General features: G+C 44.3%; 1 protein-coding gene across 2 annotated transcripts in view; it reads left to right on the top strand.

The window, feature by feature from the left end:
- The window catches only part of LOC311239563 (protein FAM83H-like), a 47,453-nt gene that overhangs the window by 20,070 nt on the left and 9,169 nt on the right, over positions 1-18,214 (top strand). For both annotated transcript variants that reach the window (XM_084327914.1, XM_084327915.1), the window contains exons 2-6: positions 8,113-8,299; positions 10,322-10,651; positions 14,623-14,787; positions 15,787-15,911; positions 16,447-17,019. In XM_084327914.1, the coding sequence (XP_084184040.1) occupies positions 8,177-8,299; positions 10,322-10,651; positions 14,623-14,787; positions 15,787-15,911; positions 16,447-17,019 (1,316 nt within the window). In that variant the 5' untranslated portion in view covers positions 8,113-8,176. The remainder of the gene's footprint in view (positions 1-8,112; positions 8,300-10,321; positions 10,652-14,622; positions 14,788-15,786; positions 15,912-16,446; positions 17,020-18,214) is intronic.

The following is an 18,214-nucleotide window of genomic DNA, read 5'->3' on the forward strand; positions in this document are numbered from 1 at the left end:
GACTGATTGTGATTCTGTGTTGTCAGTAAGGCCTGTGGACTCACTCACTCATTTGTATTCAATTTATATATTCAACACACACACACACACACACACACACACACACACACACACACACACACACACACACACACACACACACACACACACACACACACACACACACTAAACACACACACACATGCACACACGCACGCGCACACACACACACACACACACTCTCACTCAACACGTTATATGGCATACCAGTTGTGCTTAACTGTAGTTAATCAGCACATCGTGTAACGAGTCTAATTAAATCATAATCAGTGCAGAAGTCATCATCCCCTCCACGTCGCTCAGCCATCTGTTTGACACGGATCCAATAAACAGCCCGCTGATGACACACCTGCATGGCAAGTTCACTCAACAGAAATATGGAGGGAACCTGTCCATACACCTCTCCACCCCTCCCCCTCTCTCTCTCTCTCTCTCTCTCTCCATTCCCATCTCTCTCACTTTAGTGTATTTCGCTCTCTCTCCTTCTCTACTTTCCATCATTGTCTTTCTTGGTCTCTCTCTGTTTCTCTCTTTGTCATTCCATTGTTTCTCTTGGTCTCTCGCTCTCCGTTTCCCTCCTCTATTTACTTCTCTCCTCTTCTTTCCATTGTCTTCCTTGGTCTCTCTCTACCCCCCCTCTCTCTCTCTCTCTCTCTCTCTCTCACTCTCTCTCTCTCTCGCTCTCTCTCGCTCTCTCTAGCTCTTCTGTCTTTCCCTCCCATTGTCTCTCTCTCTCTGGTCTCTCTCTTCTCTCTCATTTTACCTCTCTCTCTCCTCCTCTTCTTTTCATTTGATCTATTTATTCCTAAAAATCTGCACTACATCTTCTACCAAATGTTTGCTTCTTTTTTTGTGTGCATTTTGTACATTTTAGTTTTGTATATATATTGTATATTTTGTATTGTGTTGGTCTTTACTCTTTAAACTTAGTTGAAAAACGTGAACATTGTTTTTCCCGGTCTCTCTCGCCCCCGGGCTCTTCCTTCCCTTGGCCTCTATTAATAAATCGGTTGTAATAAAGCCAGATTGAATTTCAGTTAATCATTTTTCGATGCTAAATACGGTTGTAGCTGCTTATTGTTAACTAATGTGTAATAATTATACAGGGTGTGCGACGCCATAGCTGAGCGTTGAGTCACTCATGTGACCTCCGTCGGAGGGGGTTTATCTATATCTCTGCTCAATATACTGTGGTATGCAGACAGACAGACAGACAGACACTGGCGCCGGCTCCCACATGTCACTCCGTAACATCAAGGTACGCTGATACACGACTACATTACTAGTGGAACTCGCTGCTTTATCATTCAATGGGAATAATCAGAAGTCGGTTCAAAAAAACTTTGAACGTTAAAAAAAAAAAATAAAAATAACCTGCATACAGGGACAAGGTGAGACAAGTTGGAGATCTGGTGCAGAAACAACAAGACAATCTCTGGAACGAGATGATTCTCGACGTCAGGAAGGCTGGAGCTGTTGGGTAGGTGGGGTGGGGGGGGGGGGGGGCAACTACAATGGAGGTGGTTGGGTGGGTGGGGTGGCGGGGGGGGGGTTAGACGAAACCTTACTTGGTCCCAAGAAGAGGGTCTCGTGTATTATGGGTTTAATAGGACATTTACTGTACATTGGAGGGGGTTGGGTTAGGACATTTACATTTATGGGGGGATGGTGAGACTGTGGAGATGGGACATTCTTTGATGTAAATGGAACACACACACTGCCACTTTACAAACTCACTGCCACTTTACTGCCATTATTTAGTTTTACATCATATTAGTTTACTGCCATATCCATCATCTCACTGCCACTTTACTGCCATTATTGTATTATTGTATTTTACTTCCATTATTTATTATTCATACTTACTATGTACCACTGCTGCTAAAAGTTTTGCACTAAGTTCTCGTTTACCTCTATATTTACATTCACTCATACATTCACTTTTATTTTTTACCTACTGTCTACATTGTATATAGTCCTGTATACTGTGTCCATATGTTACTTTATGTTTATAGTGTACTATATGTTACTTTATGTTTATATTAGATCTTGTTTTTTATACACCGTGGGAAGGGGGAAACTAAATTTAATTTCTCTGTATGTCTTGCACATTACGAGAGGTGACAATAAAGCTGACTTTGACTTTGAAGATCCATCTACGACACAATAGACAAGTCCGGTTCCATCACCTGCTGTAGGAACAGCTGACAGACGGGGAGGGTTGTGACGACAGCACATCACTGGACCTCCCACAAGGACAATGTCAAGGACATTCACACAGAAAGGTGTCAAAGGAAAAGCCCATAAGATCACGGAGGACTCCTCTCACCCCTTCCAGGGCATATTCCACCCGCTGGAAGAAAGCAAGCACCAGCAGGTTCAGAAACCGCTTTTTCCCACACAGGCTATTTGTTTCCTGACCTGAACTGTCACACCCGACTAACTACGACTAACTGTTAATGTGTTCATGTATTATGCTTGTTTTTATTGTTATTGTTTTAAATTACCATTTTTGTATGCACTTTGTTTCATTCATCTTTTTGCATAACGTGTAACGATAAGCTTAAACTTGAACTTGAACTTGAAAGCTTCGCCAATCGTTTACAGTCACCGGACCAATCACAAGAGCACAGCCACTCCGCCATTTGTATCCCTCGTCATTCTCCTTGGTTATTATCGCGGCATTCGCATGTTTTCATTGACGCCGTGAATGAAATGCACAAAAATGTGAAAACCATGAAAACGAGTCAGATAATCATGAGTATATAATTCCATTCCAGTAGTGTATTCTGTCTGTCGTTTTGACAATTTTGGTTTTGTAACGTAGTCCTCTCAGCTCTGCAGCGTTCGGTCAAGACTGGTCTTCAAACGGCGAGGCTTATGGGTTATTGTTGTTGTTGTTGTTGTTGCCAACGTTTCTCATCAACGGAGTCAAGCGGAGACCTGGGAGATCTTATAACACAGCTTTATTAATACAAAAACCGTGGAGACACAATCAGTCTGCAGAGTGAATGTTCTGCCTTTAGGGCGTATGCTGCTCCATTTATTTATACTTCCACAAAACACATGATCACATGACCTGAACAGTATTGAGGTATTACACAATAGGGATCACAACAAACTCATCATGAGGGGGTATAATCACATCCCAAACCACTTTATTATGAACTGGAGGTCTTTTGAGGACTGGTAAGAGAACTCTTCCCTCTAACACTGTATATCTGAAACAGTTATTAATGGTTATGAAATATGATAGTCAGATCATATGATACGTCAAAACTAATGTATAATATGAAGAACAGAATGGTCATTTCACTTACATTATTCCACTACAGTACTGTAGTAGTTACCATGGAAATGAGAAAAGATTAACTTGCATCAGGTACACAGTCTTGTACCCATGACCTTTTTCAAATTGTTCTCAAATGTAAAAACTAGTGCTGTCAATAGATAAAAAAAAATTAACTAATTAATATCAACATTTTCTGTAATTATTCTAGATTAATCTAGATTAAAAATAGCATTTTTCTACTTAAGACCGAAGCTTGTAACAGATATTTACTTGAGTAAAATCATGGAATTAATGTAAAATCAACACAAAGAAAGTATATTTAGATTCAAAGACTATTTTAATAGCTTTCTTTGAATACAGTTTCTCTCCTGTGAAATACAAATGTTCAACAAAACCATCAACATTGACTCAGCTAGACCGCTTTCTTATATTATATTGAAAATGTTTCACTCCATAGAATAATCTAGATAATTTTTTTTAACACTTTAAATTATTTTAATTAATCTCCAGAGTTAAAGCATTAATTTTGACAGCCCTAGTAAAAACACTTAATTATGCTAAACTCTGCTCCCGTCAAATGTCAGATCAAATGAATAAGTGAAATGATATTATAAACCCTCTACTTTGACAAAACCCCTATGGTAAAAGATCATAGGAAAAAAGATTTGTCCGGATACCAGGCGGGTCTTAAAACATTCTAAGAAACCTACAACTGAAAAGGTTAAAGCTGAAGATGTTGCACAAATCGCCATACAGTCAGATACGTTGAACTTGTCGAGAATATTCAAAGACTCTAGCCACCCAAACAACTGTCTCTTTGCACTCCTGCGGTCAGGCAAGCGCTACCGGAGTCTCATCATGGCCGGTACAGAGAGACTCAAAAGGAGCTTCTATCAATGACTCTATAACCTCGTTCCCAGTTGTATCTCCTCCGTGAGATAAAGACTGGTAAAGCACTACGATCGAAAGTGTGAATTTCCGGTGTATGTACTTCCCCTGGAAGCTGCCTCCGAATTAGGGCTGCAACGATTAGTCGACATAATCGACGATGTCGATTATAAAAAAATCGCCAACGAGGAATTGTTGCGTCGATTAGTCATTAAAAAAAAATAAGAAATTATTATAATACATTTTTTTTATTTAATTTTTTTTGCACTACCTATCTTTGTGAAAGTGGCTTCTCAGCTCTGGTCCAGCCAGCTGAAGACTTCTTAGCTTAACATAACAGACCGACAGTAAGTTTGGGGGAACTAATGGGATAACTGGGGATGTTGTTTGGTCCTGACAAGAGTCTCAAAGCAACTCTGAGGTCATGCTCAATGTCCAATCTGTTCCTCTGCTCTGTCTTCAGCTGGACCAGAGCTGAGAAGCCACTTTCACAAAGATAGGTAGTGCAAAAATTAAAATTAAATAATTTTTTATTTTTATTTTTTTATATAATTGTTTTTCGATTAGTAGACTAATCGAAAAAATAATCGACAGATTAGTCGACTACCAAAATAGTCATTAGTTGCAGCCCTAAAGACTGGTAAAGCACTACGATCGAAAGTGTGAATTTCCGGTGTATGTACTTCCCCTGGAAGCTGCCTCCGAACGGACCAAACTTTTCCCGAATCCTGTCGGCAAACAATCTAGAACGTCCCGGTCATGTAAGTAAATTCTTCAGGCAAAGCCGTTGCAGTGGCTTAAACGAGGAAATATTGTGCACTTCAGTTCACACGTTTCTATAATTGTTTTGTCGAAGCTGGAAAGCCTGTAGCCGGTACTTCCTGTACTTCCGTTTTCACACTTTAGGAGGCATAGCTTTACCAGCCTAATGACTCGATGTAACACTAACCCATCCATTCTACATTCATTGAACACACATCCACATGCACACACTCACTTTAAACATTCACCTTAACATTCACTTTAGACACTTTTTAACACTACACCATATTGGGCGGCTAGGTGGTGTAGTGGGCAAGGCGCTCGCCATCAACGCTGGAGACGCTGGGTTCAAATCCAGCTCTCGGCGTTGCTATCAGCTTGGCTGGTCGTTCATACTAACACAATTGGCAGTGTTAGGGGTGGGAAAGCTGATGGGTCGGTCCTGGGCGTTGTGGACAGCGACCCCTACAGTTCGGTCGGGGCGCCTGCACAGCGAGGGTAGGATCTGGAGGGAGGTAGTGTGACCTTCCACACGTTACACTCTCCCGGTGAGAATCTGCGCTGCCAGGCTGGCTGCAGGCTGGCTGCACATGCGTCGGAGGAAAGCATATGATAGTCTCCGGCCTCCCGGACCAACAGTAGGGGGGAGTGCGCAACAACCAGGAAGGGGGTTGGGAATTGGCATAACGACTAACAGGAAAAGATAATAATAAAAAAAAAAAAACTACACCATATTGTATCTATTTATTACTAACATATTTGCACTACATCTCTACCTAATTTCTGGATTTCGTTTGCATTTTGTACTATCGTTTTGTATATTGTATATTTTGTATAGTGTGTTTGGTCTTTACTCCTTTTACTTTTTTTACTGTATGAAGCACAATCTCATACAGAACCAAGCATTACATCACTGTAATGTAACTTGAAAGTGACAAATAAAAACAAAACTTGAAAACACATAGCTTTTGACTCCTCACTCGTAGGGCAGCATTTTGTTGAGCCCTTTGTTTGGAAAGCACATTATCTAACTAGGTGTGTTAGTGTCTTAGCTAATATAAGCACAATGCATCCTGCGTATGTAGGATTGTAGGTGTGTTAAATGTGAACGGTGTAATTATTTTACTTACTGGCTTTGACTAAACAACAATAGCTGTATTGTGTAAGACGGTGTCCTGGACAACCTGTGTGTCTACCTCCGTGTCCTCAACCCTGACACAAAGTGGCCTTGCTTCCACCCTCTCGGGGATACCTAACTGTATTAAGAGTGCCGTTTGCACCGTTGACAGTGGAGTGGAGTGTTGTACGCCGTTACAAAAACCCGTGTGAATGTAACATTAGAGGCTTGTATTGTTTACTTTTTACAAACGTCCCGTTCTGTTGATCCGGACAAGATCTCTGTACAGAATGTCGTACAAGATGTTGACAAAATAGTCTCTGGTTTATTGGTGCCCTTTTTTTCGCGTTGGCTTTGCCCTTTTTCATGTGTGCAAAACACGGTGTTGAAGCCCCAATCAGAGCTCTTTTTGTGGGGTACGTATTGTACACATACATTCGTTTTGGTTTGAGTTTGATGATATGATATGATATGATATGATATTTTCATTTATAATACGCCCCCCCCGCAGCCCGGGGGAAAAATAATACGAATAAATGGACAGGACATTGGAGACGGGGAACCAGGCAGACGGACAGACAGAGAACATAAGAACACCTCAGACACACAACACAACAGCAAAGTAACTCAATGATCCTCTAGAGAGAAAAGGTGGGTTTTAAGCGAGGCCTTGAATGTCTGTACGGTGTTGGCAGACTTGATGTCGAGAGGGAGCTTATTCCACAGTGTCGGCGCCGTCACTGCAAAGGACCGGAAACCCTTTGTCACCAGTTTGGCCCGCGGGACCCTCAGGCACAGTTGGGTCATTCGATCTGAGGGACCTGGAGCTGACGGGTTGTTGGACCAAGAGTTCCTCAATGTAGAGGCCGGAGCGAGACCATTGAGGGCTTTGTAAACGAACAACATGGTTCTGAATTTGATTCTCTTCCTCACTGGGAGCCAGTGGAGAGAGACAAGGACTGGGGAGGATGTGGTCCCTCATTCTGGTGCCTGAGACCAGCCTGGCAGCAGCATTTTGAACTCACTGGAGGGGGAGGATGACCAGAGTAGAGGGAATTGCAGTAGTCGAGTCGTGAGAAAATGAGCACGATGATGACTTTCTGAAGGTCGCTGATTTTTGAGATGATAGATGATATAGAAGAAACAGGACTGTACCACTGATCTCACTTGCTGGTTGAAGTTGAGATCGGAGTCAAATAACACTCCAAGGTTTCTCACGTGAGAAACATGTACATCTGCATGATCTGTAGATGAAAACAAGCTTGTTGTAACTTTAGGTAAGTTTGTTTTTCTCCAGTATTCACAAACGTTTTTTTTTTTACCTGTTAGCTTTCGTATCAAGAGCTCAGATGATTACAGAATGAAAACAGGTCACCGTTTGCTATTTCTTATTTTCGGCCGTGTGTGTTTATGTTTGGATCACCGATTGGGTCTTTTTTAATAACTGATGGCGATTAGATGGCTTTGTGAGTGTGCGATGTCCTGCCAATGCTAGAAGTCATGAGACTCACTTTGTTAAAGGAACATATCTGGTTTTACAAGCCGGCTGAATCCTCTGTGTCTCCAGGAGCAGTGGTGCCACAGGGCGTTTCGTTGTCAGCTAGTGGAAGCAGAAATAGTTATTTGTTAGCAATACTAGTGCATGTCAATGGGAATATTGGAATGTGTCTTTGAAGACGCGACGCATTCTCACGTCTTACACAAAGTGCCATGCCTGTGGGCTGCCACTAGGGGGGGCAGAGTGGCTACATGTGAGTATGTCAACATGCGAGTGCACGTGTCCGTGGGTTAGTGACATCTCTGGTTATAGAGCTGCTTTTGCATCTAAAAAAAACATATAGTGCAACTTAAGTAGTGGTTGGAAGGACTGAACGCTTATTCGTGAGATCATTCTAAATGATCTCGCAAAACCAAATAGATTGACCAGAACGATCCCTTTAAGCAAAGGTCTATTTGTGTTTGGAGTTTTGAATCTTTAATCTTATCTCCTCTCCCCTCTCTCTTTGCTCCACAGATCGAGTTCGTTCCCCTCTCACCTGGTCTCGTCTTTCCTCACCGCCTGACCCCTGACCCCAACGATGGCCCACCGGTCTCAGAGTTCCTCCGTGGGGGATAACCCCCTGGACCCCAACTACCTCCCCCCACACTACCGCGAGGAATACCGCCTGGCCATCGACGCTCTGGTAGATAACGACCTGCAGGTAAAGAGACCCTCATTGTCTCCATGTGAGAGAAAGAGTTGACTTGTATGTGTTATTGATAGTGCTGTCAGGCGATTAAAAGAATGTATCTAATTAATTACAGGATTTGTAATTAATTAATCAATCTAATTAATCGCATTTTTATCGCATAACCATTTTAGGCCTGATATTCTATATTCTATAATCATATTTCAAATTGCATGTGTCCGGATGGCAGAATTCAGTACTGTATCTACAAAACATTCTGTTTAATCATCTTCCCTTTATTCATTTGCTTAGATTTTTCAGGTCTGGTAAATTTTTGCATGGTGTTATTCACAGTATTAAAAAAAAAAGAGAAAAAAAAATAATTGAATTGATATTCTCATTTGGTTCATTACAATTTACTCAAGCCTAGTAACAGACACAGTATTTCTGACACTGGGAATACATTCCCTGAGATCCATAGATGTCCCTAGAATCAGATACCAAGAACATGCAAATGGACCATTTAAAGATAAAGTTTTTAAATGTTTATTCTATGTTCTTATGGAATGAATGATATAATAAAAATCTATACATTTATTATTATTATTATTTTTTTTTAATTAATTTGGAGTTATTTTTCATAACGCGATAATTTGCTGTGTAATTAATTAATCTAATTAACGCGATAAACTGACAGCCCTAGTTATTGAATGTAAGGCCTGTCGTAGAATGTATTTATATGTGACGCACTGTGCCTTTAAGTAACCTGTTTTACGACACTAGCGTAAAGTGGATCTTTGACGTTTGGCGTGATATCCAGTACTTATATACGTGTGATGTCACCTGTATGCTGTTGCTCATTGGCTCATCTCAGAAGTATACAAACAGATCCCAGCGTGTGCGGACAGTGGAATGCTTTACTTTACAAGGCCTATATTAGTTCATGGGACGTTTCAAACCTTTCTAATAGTCGTTGCTTCCTTGATGTTTGGAGTAGAGGTAGGGATCACCGCTTCGTTGAGGTCACCTGCTCCTGTTGGGTGACGGTCATCTTGCAGCCCCCAGTTGGGATCCTTTTGTTTTCATCCACAGCCAGTTGCCGCTTTGGCTCAGCAGCCTCTGACCTCTGACCTCTGACCTGCCAGCCTGTTGGAGGGCCCTGCCCTCGGATTATCTTCAAAGTGATAGAGAGTCAAATCAAATCAAATCAAATGTATTTGTAAGGCCCCGACAACGTTTTTTTTTTATTATCTTTTTCCCCCTCCTTCTTTTTCCGATTTTTCTCCCATCCCACTGTTAGTCGTTATGCCAATTCCCAACCCCCTTCCTGGTTGTTGCGCACTTTCCCCTACTGTTGGTCCGGGAGGCCGGAGACTGTCACATGCTTTCCTCCGACGCATGTGCAGCCAGCCGGCAGCCAGCCTGGCCGCGCAGATCCTCACCGGGAGAGTGTAACGTGTGGAAGGTCGCACTACCTCTCTCCAGATCCTACCCTCGCTGTGCAGGCGCCCCGACCGAACTGTAGGGGTCGCTGTCCACAACGCCCAGGACCCACCCACGGCTCCCCTCCCCCTAACCCAGCCAAACGAGTTAGTATAGCGATCAGCCCGAGCCAAGGCAATGCTGACTCTCCGGGAGTCGAGACCGCAGCCTCTTGCATTGGTGACGAGCACAATCTCCGCTACGCCACCTGACCGCCCGGACACGTCTTCTTTAAACAAGTCAAGAAGAAACATCACGATAAATCAAGAACAAAACAAAAACACCATAAAGTTCAAAAGATTTAAAATAAATAAAATAAATGCAACACTCCCAGACTCCCTACGCGAAGGTAAGGAAAAACTCACTAAAACCTAGCAATAGGAAAAAAATGCACCACAGGCAATGTGGAGGAGAGAAACCTTAGAAGGGCCGTTCAAGGGGGGGGGGTCTCCCTTCTTAGATGTCGGTGATAGTAGTGTTGCTGTAAAACAGGCGAGACAGTTGGTAAGCATGCACTCATGTGTGTGAGAGAAATATGTTTTTAACTCCGCACCTGCCCGCTGTCTCCACCAGGGCTACCATGAGTTCCTCCAGAGCGTCGACGTGGTGGACTTCCTGTCGCGGACCGAGATCGAACACATCAAGTCCACCATCCAGGGACCCAGCCACGCCCCCTCCGGTACCGTCCCGGAGCTGACCTATCAGGAGGACGAGGACGGCTCGTCGGACACCTACTGGCCGGTGCACTCGGACCTGGACGCCCCGGGCCTGGACCTGGGCTGGCCCATGCAGCAGCACAGCTTCATCGGGCCCACGGAGGTCACAACCCTGGTCAACCCCTCCGACCCGGACATGCCCAGCATCAAGGAGCAGGCGAGGAGGCTGATCAAGAACGCACAGCACGTGAGTCGAGCGGAGGAGGAGGAGGAGGATGGGAGGGGGGAGGAGGAGGAGAGGAGAAGGAGGAGGAGGAGGAGGAGGAGAGAAGGGGAGGAGGAGGAGAAGGAGGATGGGAGGAGGGTGGGAGGGGGGGAGGAGGAGGAGGGAGAAGGGGAGGAGGAGGAAGAGGGGAGGAGGAGGAGGAGGAGGATGGGAGGAGGGTGGGAGGGGGGGAGGAGGAGGAGGAGAAGGGGAGGAGGAGGAAGAGGGGAGGAGGAGGAGGAGGAGGATGGGAGGAGGGTGGGAGGGGGGGAGGAGGAGGAGGAGAAGGGGAGGAGAGGAAGAGGGAGGAGGAGGAGGAGGAGGAGGAGGAGGAGAAGGGGAGGAGGAGGAAGAGGAGAGGGGAGGAAGAGGATGGGAGGGGGGGAGGAGGAGGAGGAGGAGGAGGAGAAGGGGAGGAGGAGGAAGAGGGGAGGGGGGAAGGAGGAGGAGGAGGAGGAGAAGGGGAGGAGGAGGAAGAGGGAGGAGAGAGGAGGAGGAGGAGGAGGAGGAGGAGGAGGAGGAGGAGGAGGAGGAGAGGAGAGGGGAGGAAGAGGAGGATGGGAGAGGAGGAGGGAGGGAGAAGGGGAGGAGGAGGAAGAGGGGAGGAGGAGGAGGAGGAGAGGGGGAGGAGGGGAGGAGGAGAGGGGAGAGGGAGGAGGGGGGAGGGGGGAGGGGGGAGGAGGGGAGGAGGAGGAGGAGGAGGGGGGAAGGAGGAGGAGGAGGATGGGAGGGGGGGAGGAGGAGAGGGGAGGAGGAGGAGGAGGAGGAGGGGGGAGGAGGAGGAGGAGGAGGAGGAGGAGAAGGGGAGGAGGAGGAAGAGGGGAGGAGGAGGAGGAGGAGGAGGAGGGTGGGGGGGAGGAGAGGAGGAGGAGGGGGAGGATATAGGTCAACCGCTCACAGCGCAGAGAGAGCCGTGTACACGTTCAGTTAACCCTTTCCCTGCCACACTACAGCAGGTTAACCCTTTCACTGTCACACAACAACAGGTTAACCCTTTCACTGCCACACTACAGAAGGTTAACCCTTTCACTGCCACACAACAGAAGGTTAACCCTTTCACTGCCACACTACAGAAGGTTAACCCTTTCACTGCCACACAACAGAAGGTTAACCCTTTCACTGTCACACAACAGAAGGTTAACACTTTCACTGCCACACTACAGAAGGTTAACCCTTTCACTGCCACACAACAGAAGGTTAACCCTTTCACTGCCACACTACAGGTTAACCCTTTCACTGCCACACAACAGCAGGTTAACCCTTTCACTGTCACACAACATAAGGTTAACCCTTTCACTGCCACACTACAGAAGGTTAACACTTTCACTGCCACACAACAGCAGGTTAACCCTTTCACTGTCACACAACAGAAGGTTAACCCTTTCACTGCCACACAACAGCATGTTAACCCTTTCACGTTGGAGATATGAGGTTTAACGTTGGAGATATGAGGTTTAACGTTGCAGATAATGAGGTTTTCGCCTGATGGCATGCTGAACATGTTCTCCTTCACCCCGGGGGGGAAAGATCAGATAGCATTCATGAAATTGTGTCTTGGTGGAATTTAATCGATTGATCTATTTCTGAAGATCAATGAGCCACACGGCGAGGCTTTTGTCCCTCTCGACGCCAACGCTGAGATAGCAGCAGGCGGCGTTTCTACACCCAGTGAATATTGTCTTTTCTGTCCCTTATCAGTGTGTATAGATCAAACGTTATATCTTGCTGGGGGGGGGCGTGACCTTCAGACCAGCGTGACTGGTAGATCTTCCTGCTCGTCCTGCCAGATTCTCACACCCCTCCCTCCCGCATTTAGGCGGAGGACGAACTTGCTCTCAACCCGTCAAGAAGAATTATAATTAGTTGTGTCAGAGTGCATGTGCCAAATGTCACCGGAGAGAACCAACCTGTTTGTGTGGCTGGTGGCGTTTTGGTTCAAACCGCAGGAGTCTATTCTCCCGTCGTTATACCTTGTAGTGTTTTGCCTCCAGGGTGTCTCCGCTTTAACCTTCTGTGTATTGTTGTCGCAGTGAAAGGGTTAACCGTTTGGTAGTGCGGCAGTGAAAGGGTTAACCTGCACGATGGGCACAGACAGATCTTCAATCTTATCTACATGAATAATGACACATATGACGTTGTGTGAATGTTGTTGCCGTTATTGGTGAACATGGATGACGTACCATATTGCAATTATCTTAGCAGATATTGTGATTGGGAAATAACTTGGCAATTATAATCTTTTGAGGTGTAAGTCTCATGATTGGAGTGTACATTTAATTTACATGTAGTTTAGAAGTAGTCAGTGGGAATACATTGTGTACATGTGGTACACAATACCCCTATGGCATAATGAATACATTACCTGTTGTAATAATAATAATAATAATAATAATAATAAAACGTTATTTGTATAGCACCTTTCATACAGAAGCTGCAGCTCAAAGTGCTTCACAATGGAAAAAAGACAGGCATAAAATGAGCACATAAAATGCAGACATATAAAATCACAGTTTTTCACATTAGGATCTAACATCCCAACAGGCCACCTTGTTTATGGTTTGATTCACTTTTAAAAATAGACAATAATAAAAAAGAGTAAGAAAGAGTAAGATAGAATAGACAGAGTAAAATAGTGCAATAGTGCAGTGCAATAAGTAGTAGAATCAATAGAATAGCGCTGCTGTCGGGACAAAACCTCATAACTCCAAAAACCCAACTTTTCAGCAGATGAAAAAAACGAACACAGATTTGAGGGTGAATAGAGTTAGGAGGTTTAGACAGATGATCGGTTTAATGCTTTCCCATTGTTTAAACTTTGTAAAACCCACACACACATATGGAGGATGATCTACAGAGTTGATTTATATTAAAAAAAAATATTAAAAAAATGGAGTTATGAGGTTTTGTCCCGACAGCAGCGAGTAGACATGAAATTAGCACATATTAGTGCAGACATATAAAACAATCCGTTTTTTTTGTTACAGTGCAATTAAACCACTATGTACCAATGTACCACTATGGCATAATGAATACATTACCTGTTGTGTACATGTACCACATGTACCATAATGCCCTCTCCTATTGGATCTATCCATGATGACGAATACAATTTTATACAGCTGGTGTGTTTCTGGGTTTGAGTGAAGCCTCTCATTAATCTCAGTTATTATGTGTATTTTACTCATTCTTTTTAAGATGCCTATAATACTGTGTGCGGTCTTCCTGATATGGTTATATTGCATTCTCTCTCATGAATTCTATACATTGTTCAGACTAATTGTGCCATTGTCGTACACTAATGAACAGCTACAACTGTACTAGGGCTGTCCCCGACTAAGGATTTGGATAGTCGATTTGATTGGCCGAAATGAGCCGATAGTCGACTATGAAAAAGAAAAATAGAAAAAAAATAAGTATAATTATTTAAAAAAAAAATCATTCCATTTGGGCTGTGGGGTGTGCTTAATGTCTGTAGGAGTCGACTGGAGGCTTCTTGTCCTCTGCAAAAGCATGCAATTGGTCCACTGATGGATACATCTTGATATTTGTCTAGTCTGTTCATTAGATGGGTGAAATCCTCTTTCAGTGCCTCTGTGCCTGTTTTCGTAGGCAGTTAGCCTCTGGTATGCGCGCCATTAGCGTTAGCCACGCTTCTAGGACTCTTTTCTTTTGGAAAGAATGATAAAAAAAATTATAATTTTTTATTTTTTTTTGCATTCGACTTAGAGGTTGGCAGTCGACTACGGCTCCTTTCGATCGATTAGTCGACTATTTGACTAATAGGGGTCAGCCCTAAACTGTACTAATGTGGAGATAGATGTTCCTTTTACTAACAACAACAACAACAACAACAACAACAACAACAACAACAACAACAACAACAAGACCTCGAGATGACTAGAAGTGCCGACACCTTTCTGACGCCTCTCTGTGTTCGCTCCGTCTCTCTGCAGGTCATCGCCGTGGTGATGGACATATTCACCGATATTGACATTTTCTCCGACCTGCTGGACGCGGCGGCCCGCGGCGTCCCCGTCTACATCCTGCTGGACGAACACGACGCCCACCACTTTGTCGCCATGGCGGCCAACTGCAGAGTCAACCTGGACTTGGTTCATGTGAGTTTTCCTGAATCGCCCGCGCGAGGGTTTTTTCTCAAACATGGTGGCACGGTCGCTTTTTCCATCCAAGTATGAATCATACCGTCACTGTCACGCGTCTGAGGAGGCACCGTGTACACAAGTGTGACTAAATTGCACGATTGATCTTTTTAGAGGCGGATTTAATCGGACGATATTGGCCTATCACAGACGCCGATATGAAAACCTTTTTTTACAGAACATACGTAATGCAGAGGAAAAATGCTTAGGGTCATTTAGAAATGGTGTCATCATCACAGTTTGTCCAGCAGAGCGCGCTCTGACTCCATTGTTTACATATAACATACATATAACTCAGTCACTGTTTACGTATAACTCAGTCACTGTTTACGTATAACATATATATAACTCAGTCACTGTTTACGTATAACTCAGTCACTGTTTACGTATAACATATATATAACTCAGTCACTGTTTACGTATAACTCAGTCACTGTTTACGTATAACATACATATAACTCAGTCACTGTTTACATATAACTCAGTCACTGTTTACGTATAACTCAGTCACTGTTTACGTATAACATACATATAACTCAGTCACTGTTTACATATAACTCAGTCACTGTTTACATATAACATACATATAACTCAGTCACTGTTTACATATAACTCAGTCATTGTTTACATATAACATACATATAACTCAGTCACTGTTTACATATAACTCAGTCACTGTTTACGTATAACATATATATAACTCAGTCACTGTTTACGTATAACATATATATAACTCAGTCACTGTTTACGTATAACATATATATAACTCAGTCACTGTTTACGTATAACATACATATAACTCACTGTTTACAATACTCTCAGCAGCACTGTCTGCATGAGTCTCATTGCCGATGTATCGATATCAGAATGGATTACTCCCTAATATCGCTAACGGCCCCAAAAAGCCAGTGTCAGTCGGGCTCTATTATTTTGACACGCATGCTTTTCGTTGTACAGATGATGCGTGTCAGGACGGTGGCAGGGGTCACCTATTTCTGTCGGACGGGGAAGTCGTTCAAGGGGCAGGTCAAAGACCGTTTCCTATTGGCTGACTGCAGGGCTGTACTCAGTGGGAACTACAGGTGAGCAGATCAATACCCCCCCCCCCCTCACCCCCCACCCCTGCCAAACACCAACCCTGCCAAACACCAACCCTGCAACTACAATGCATCCTAATAATAATGCTAGTTTCAGTAATACGCCTATTCAAGTTGTCCTCCCTCTGCTCTCTTCTCGCGTAAGCTTATTTAAACAAAATGTCACTTTAAATAATGGAAAAGTCACTTTAAAAAGGAATGAGGAATATAAAAAGTCACTTTAAGGAAAGAACAGATGTGGCTCTTGTATAGTATAGTTTAGATATATTAAGTAAAACATAATGACGGAGTTAAAATTGTATATTGTATAGTAGTGTGTACATAGGAACCAGTGCCTTCTCAGGAATTTAGCATGTCTATTTTTATCACGCACATCTTAGGTCTTACCTGTTTTCTTTCTATGTCTATTTTATTATTAGTATTATTGCACAATCGATGCGGGCATGACCACCCGCATTTCACTGCATGCCCTGGTATGTGTGTGTGACAAATAAACCTCTTGATTCTTGATTCTTCTTAGCTTCATGTGGTCCTACGAGAAGATCCACCGCTGCATCGCGCACCTCTTCCTGGGCGAGCTCGTCACCACCTTTGACGAAGAGTTCCGCATCCTCTTCGCTCAGTCGCAGCCCCTGGTCATCGAGCAGTCCCTCGTGCCCGCCTCCGAGGCCAGCAGCACCAGCAGCAGCAGCTACTACAGCAGCCTGAAGAGAACCCAGTCCATGAGGCCCAGCAGAAGCTTCATGCGGCAGCCCGAGCTCCTCCCGTCCTCCTCCTTCTCCTTCGGAGAGTCCGATCGGAACGCCGGCGCCGCGCACACGTTCCGGAGGAGCGACCTGTTCCGTAACACCATGGTGGAACACGGGCCGACGGGGATCACCATCGGGAAGTACGCGCAGCAGCAGTTCCGTCTGCAGCAGTCCTTCCTGGAGCAGGGGAGGTCCATCGTGTCCCGGCAGCAGCAGACGGAGACGAGCTCCAGTGGCTTCAAGAGGCACAGCTACGCCGAGGGGACCCAGGAGAGCTACTCCTCCTCCAGGCAGTTCATGAAGCAGAGGGTCATGAATAATCTGGAGGAGACCGAGTTTCACAGGTTGGTTCCCCCGCCGCCGCCTTTACTTGAAACTCTCTGTTAACTAGAAACGACTGAAACGCCGATCCTTACAGGCCGTGGGCTCACTCACACGTCTTCACTCCAGGTAGAGCAGTCGTCTGGTAATCCGGAGGTTCCCGGTTCGATTCCCGCTCCTCCCGGGCAGCGTGTCAATGTTCTCCTTGAGCAAGACACTTAACCCCCTAATTGCTCCCGATGAGCAGGTTGGCACCTTGCATGGTCGCCTCCGCCGTCGGTGTGTGAATGTGTGAGTGACTGTGTAAAATGTGAGGAACAAATTGTAAAGCGCTTTGGATAAAAAAGTGCTATATAAAAAAGCAGCCATTTACCATTTAGTAGCTTCTTTAGTGTCGACTTTACACCCTAGTTTAGGAGAGAGCCTACGCTGTTGCAGCCCAGTGCTGGAGCAGCTTCTGGAGGTTATAGCCTATAGGTGATGGCGGCACACTTTTGATCCATACTTCGCCGGCTTCTGGCTTTGGGAGAGAGCGGCTCATATTGACTGAATCGTCTTAGGTCCTTTAGGTTTTATTTGAGTGGCGTTCACCTTTAAGGTCCTGAATAGTTTAAACTTTAGAGCAGGGGTAGGCAACCCTAGGCACGCGGGGGCATTTTCATAGGCACAGGGGGCAGCATTAAAAATAATAATAATAATAATAATAATAATAATTATATATATATTTTTTTTTTGCACTGTATGCAGCTGTTTGTCTGCATTGCATTCCCCCCCCCCCCCCCCCCCAACTCAGATTTAGGGTTGATACAACCATCATAATAATATTGTTAATAATAACAATAACAATAATGATGTAATAATGTAAAAATTATCATTAAAAAGACCTGATTATGAGAGAGAGAAAAAAATTACACGCATGTAATATTGTTGAGGCACACTAGTTACAACTATATTTCAAACAGGCACTCCATGTCAAAAAGGTTGCTGACCCCTGCTTTAGAGTCTTGGTCAGAAAAAGTAGAGGCCGCTGGACTTGGGTCACTGGTCACTGATGAAGGTGTGAAAGGCATCTAAACATCTATTTGTTTTCACACAAATAGAATACATTGAGAGGAATTTGATAATAATTGTGCAAACCCATATGGCACAATAATCACAGGAACAACATGACAGCGACCAACATTAGTCTGTCTCACTTGCAATAGATGTGGTGCTGCA

Source organism: Notolepis coatsorum (assembly GCF_963971535.1).
Source record: "Notolepis coatsorum genome assembly, chromosome: 13".
In the NCBI taxonomy this organism is placed as follows: Eukaryota; Metazoa; Chordata; class Actinopteri; order Aulopiformes; family Paralepididae; genus Notolepis; species Notolepis coatsorum.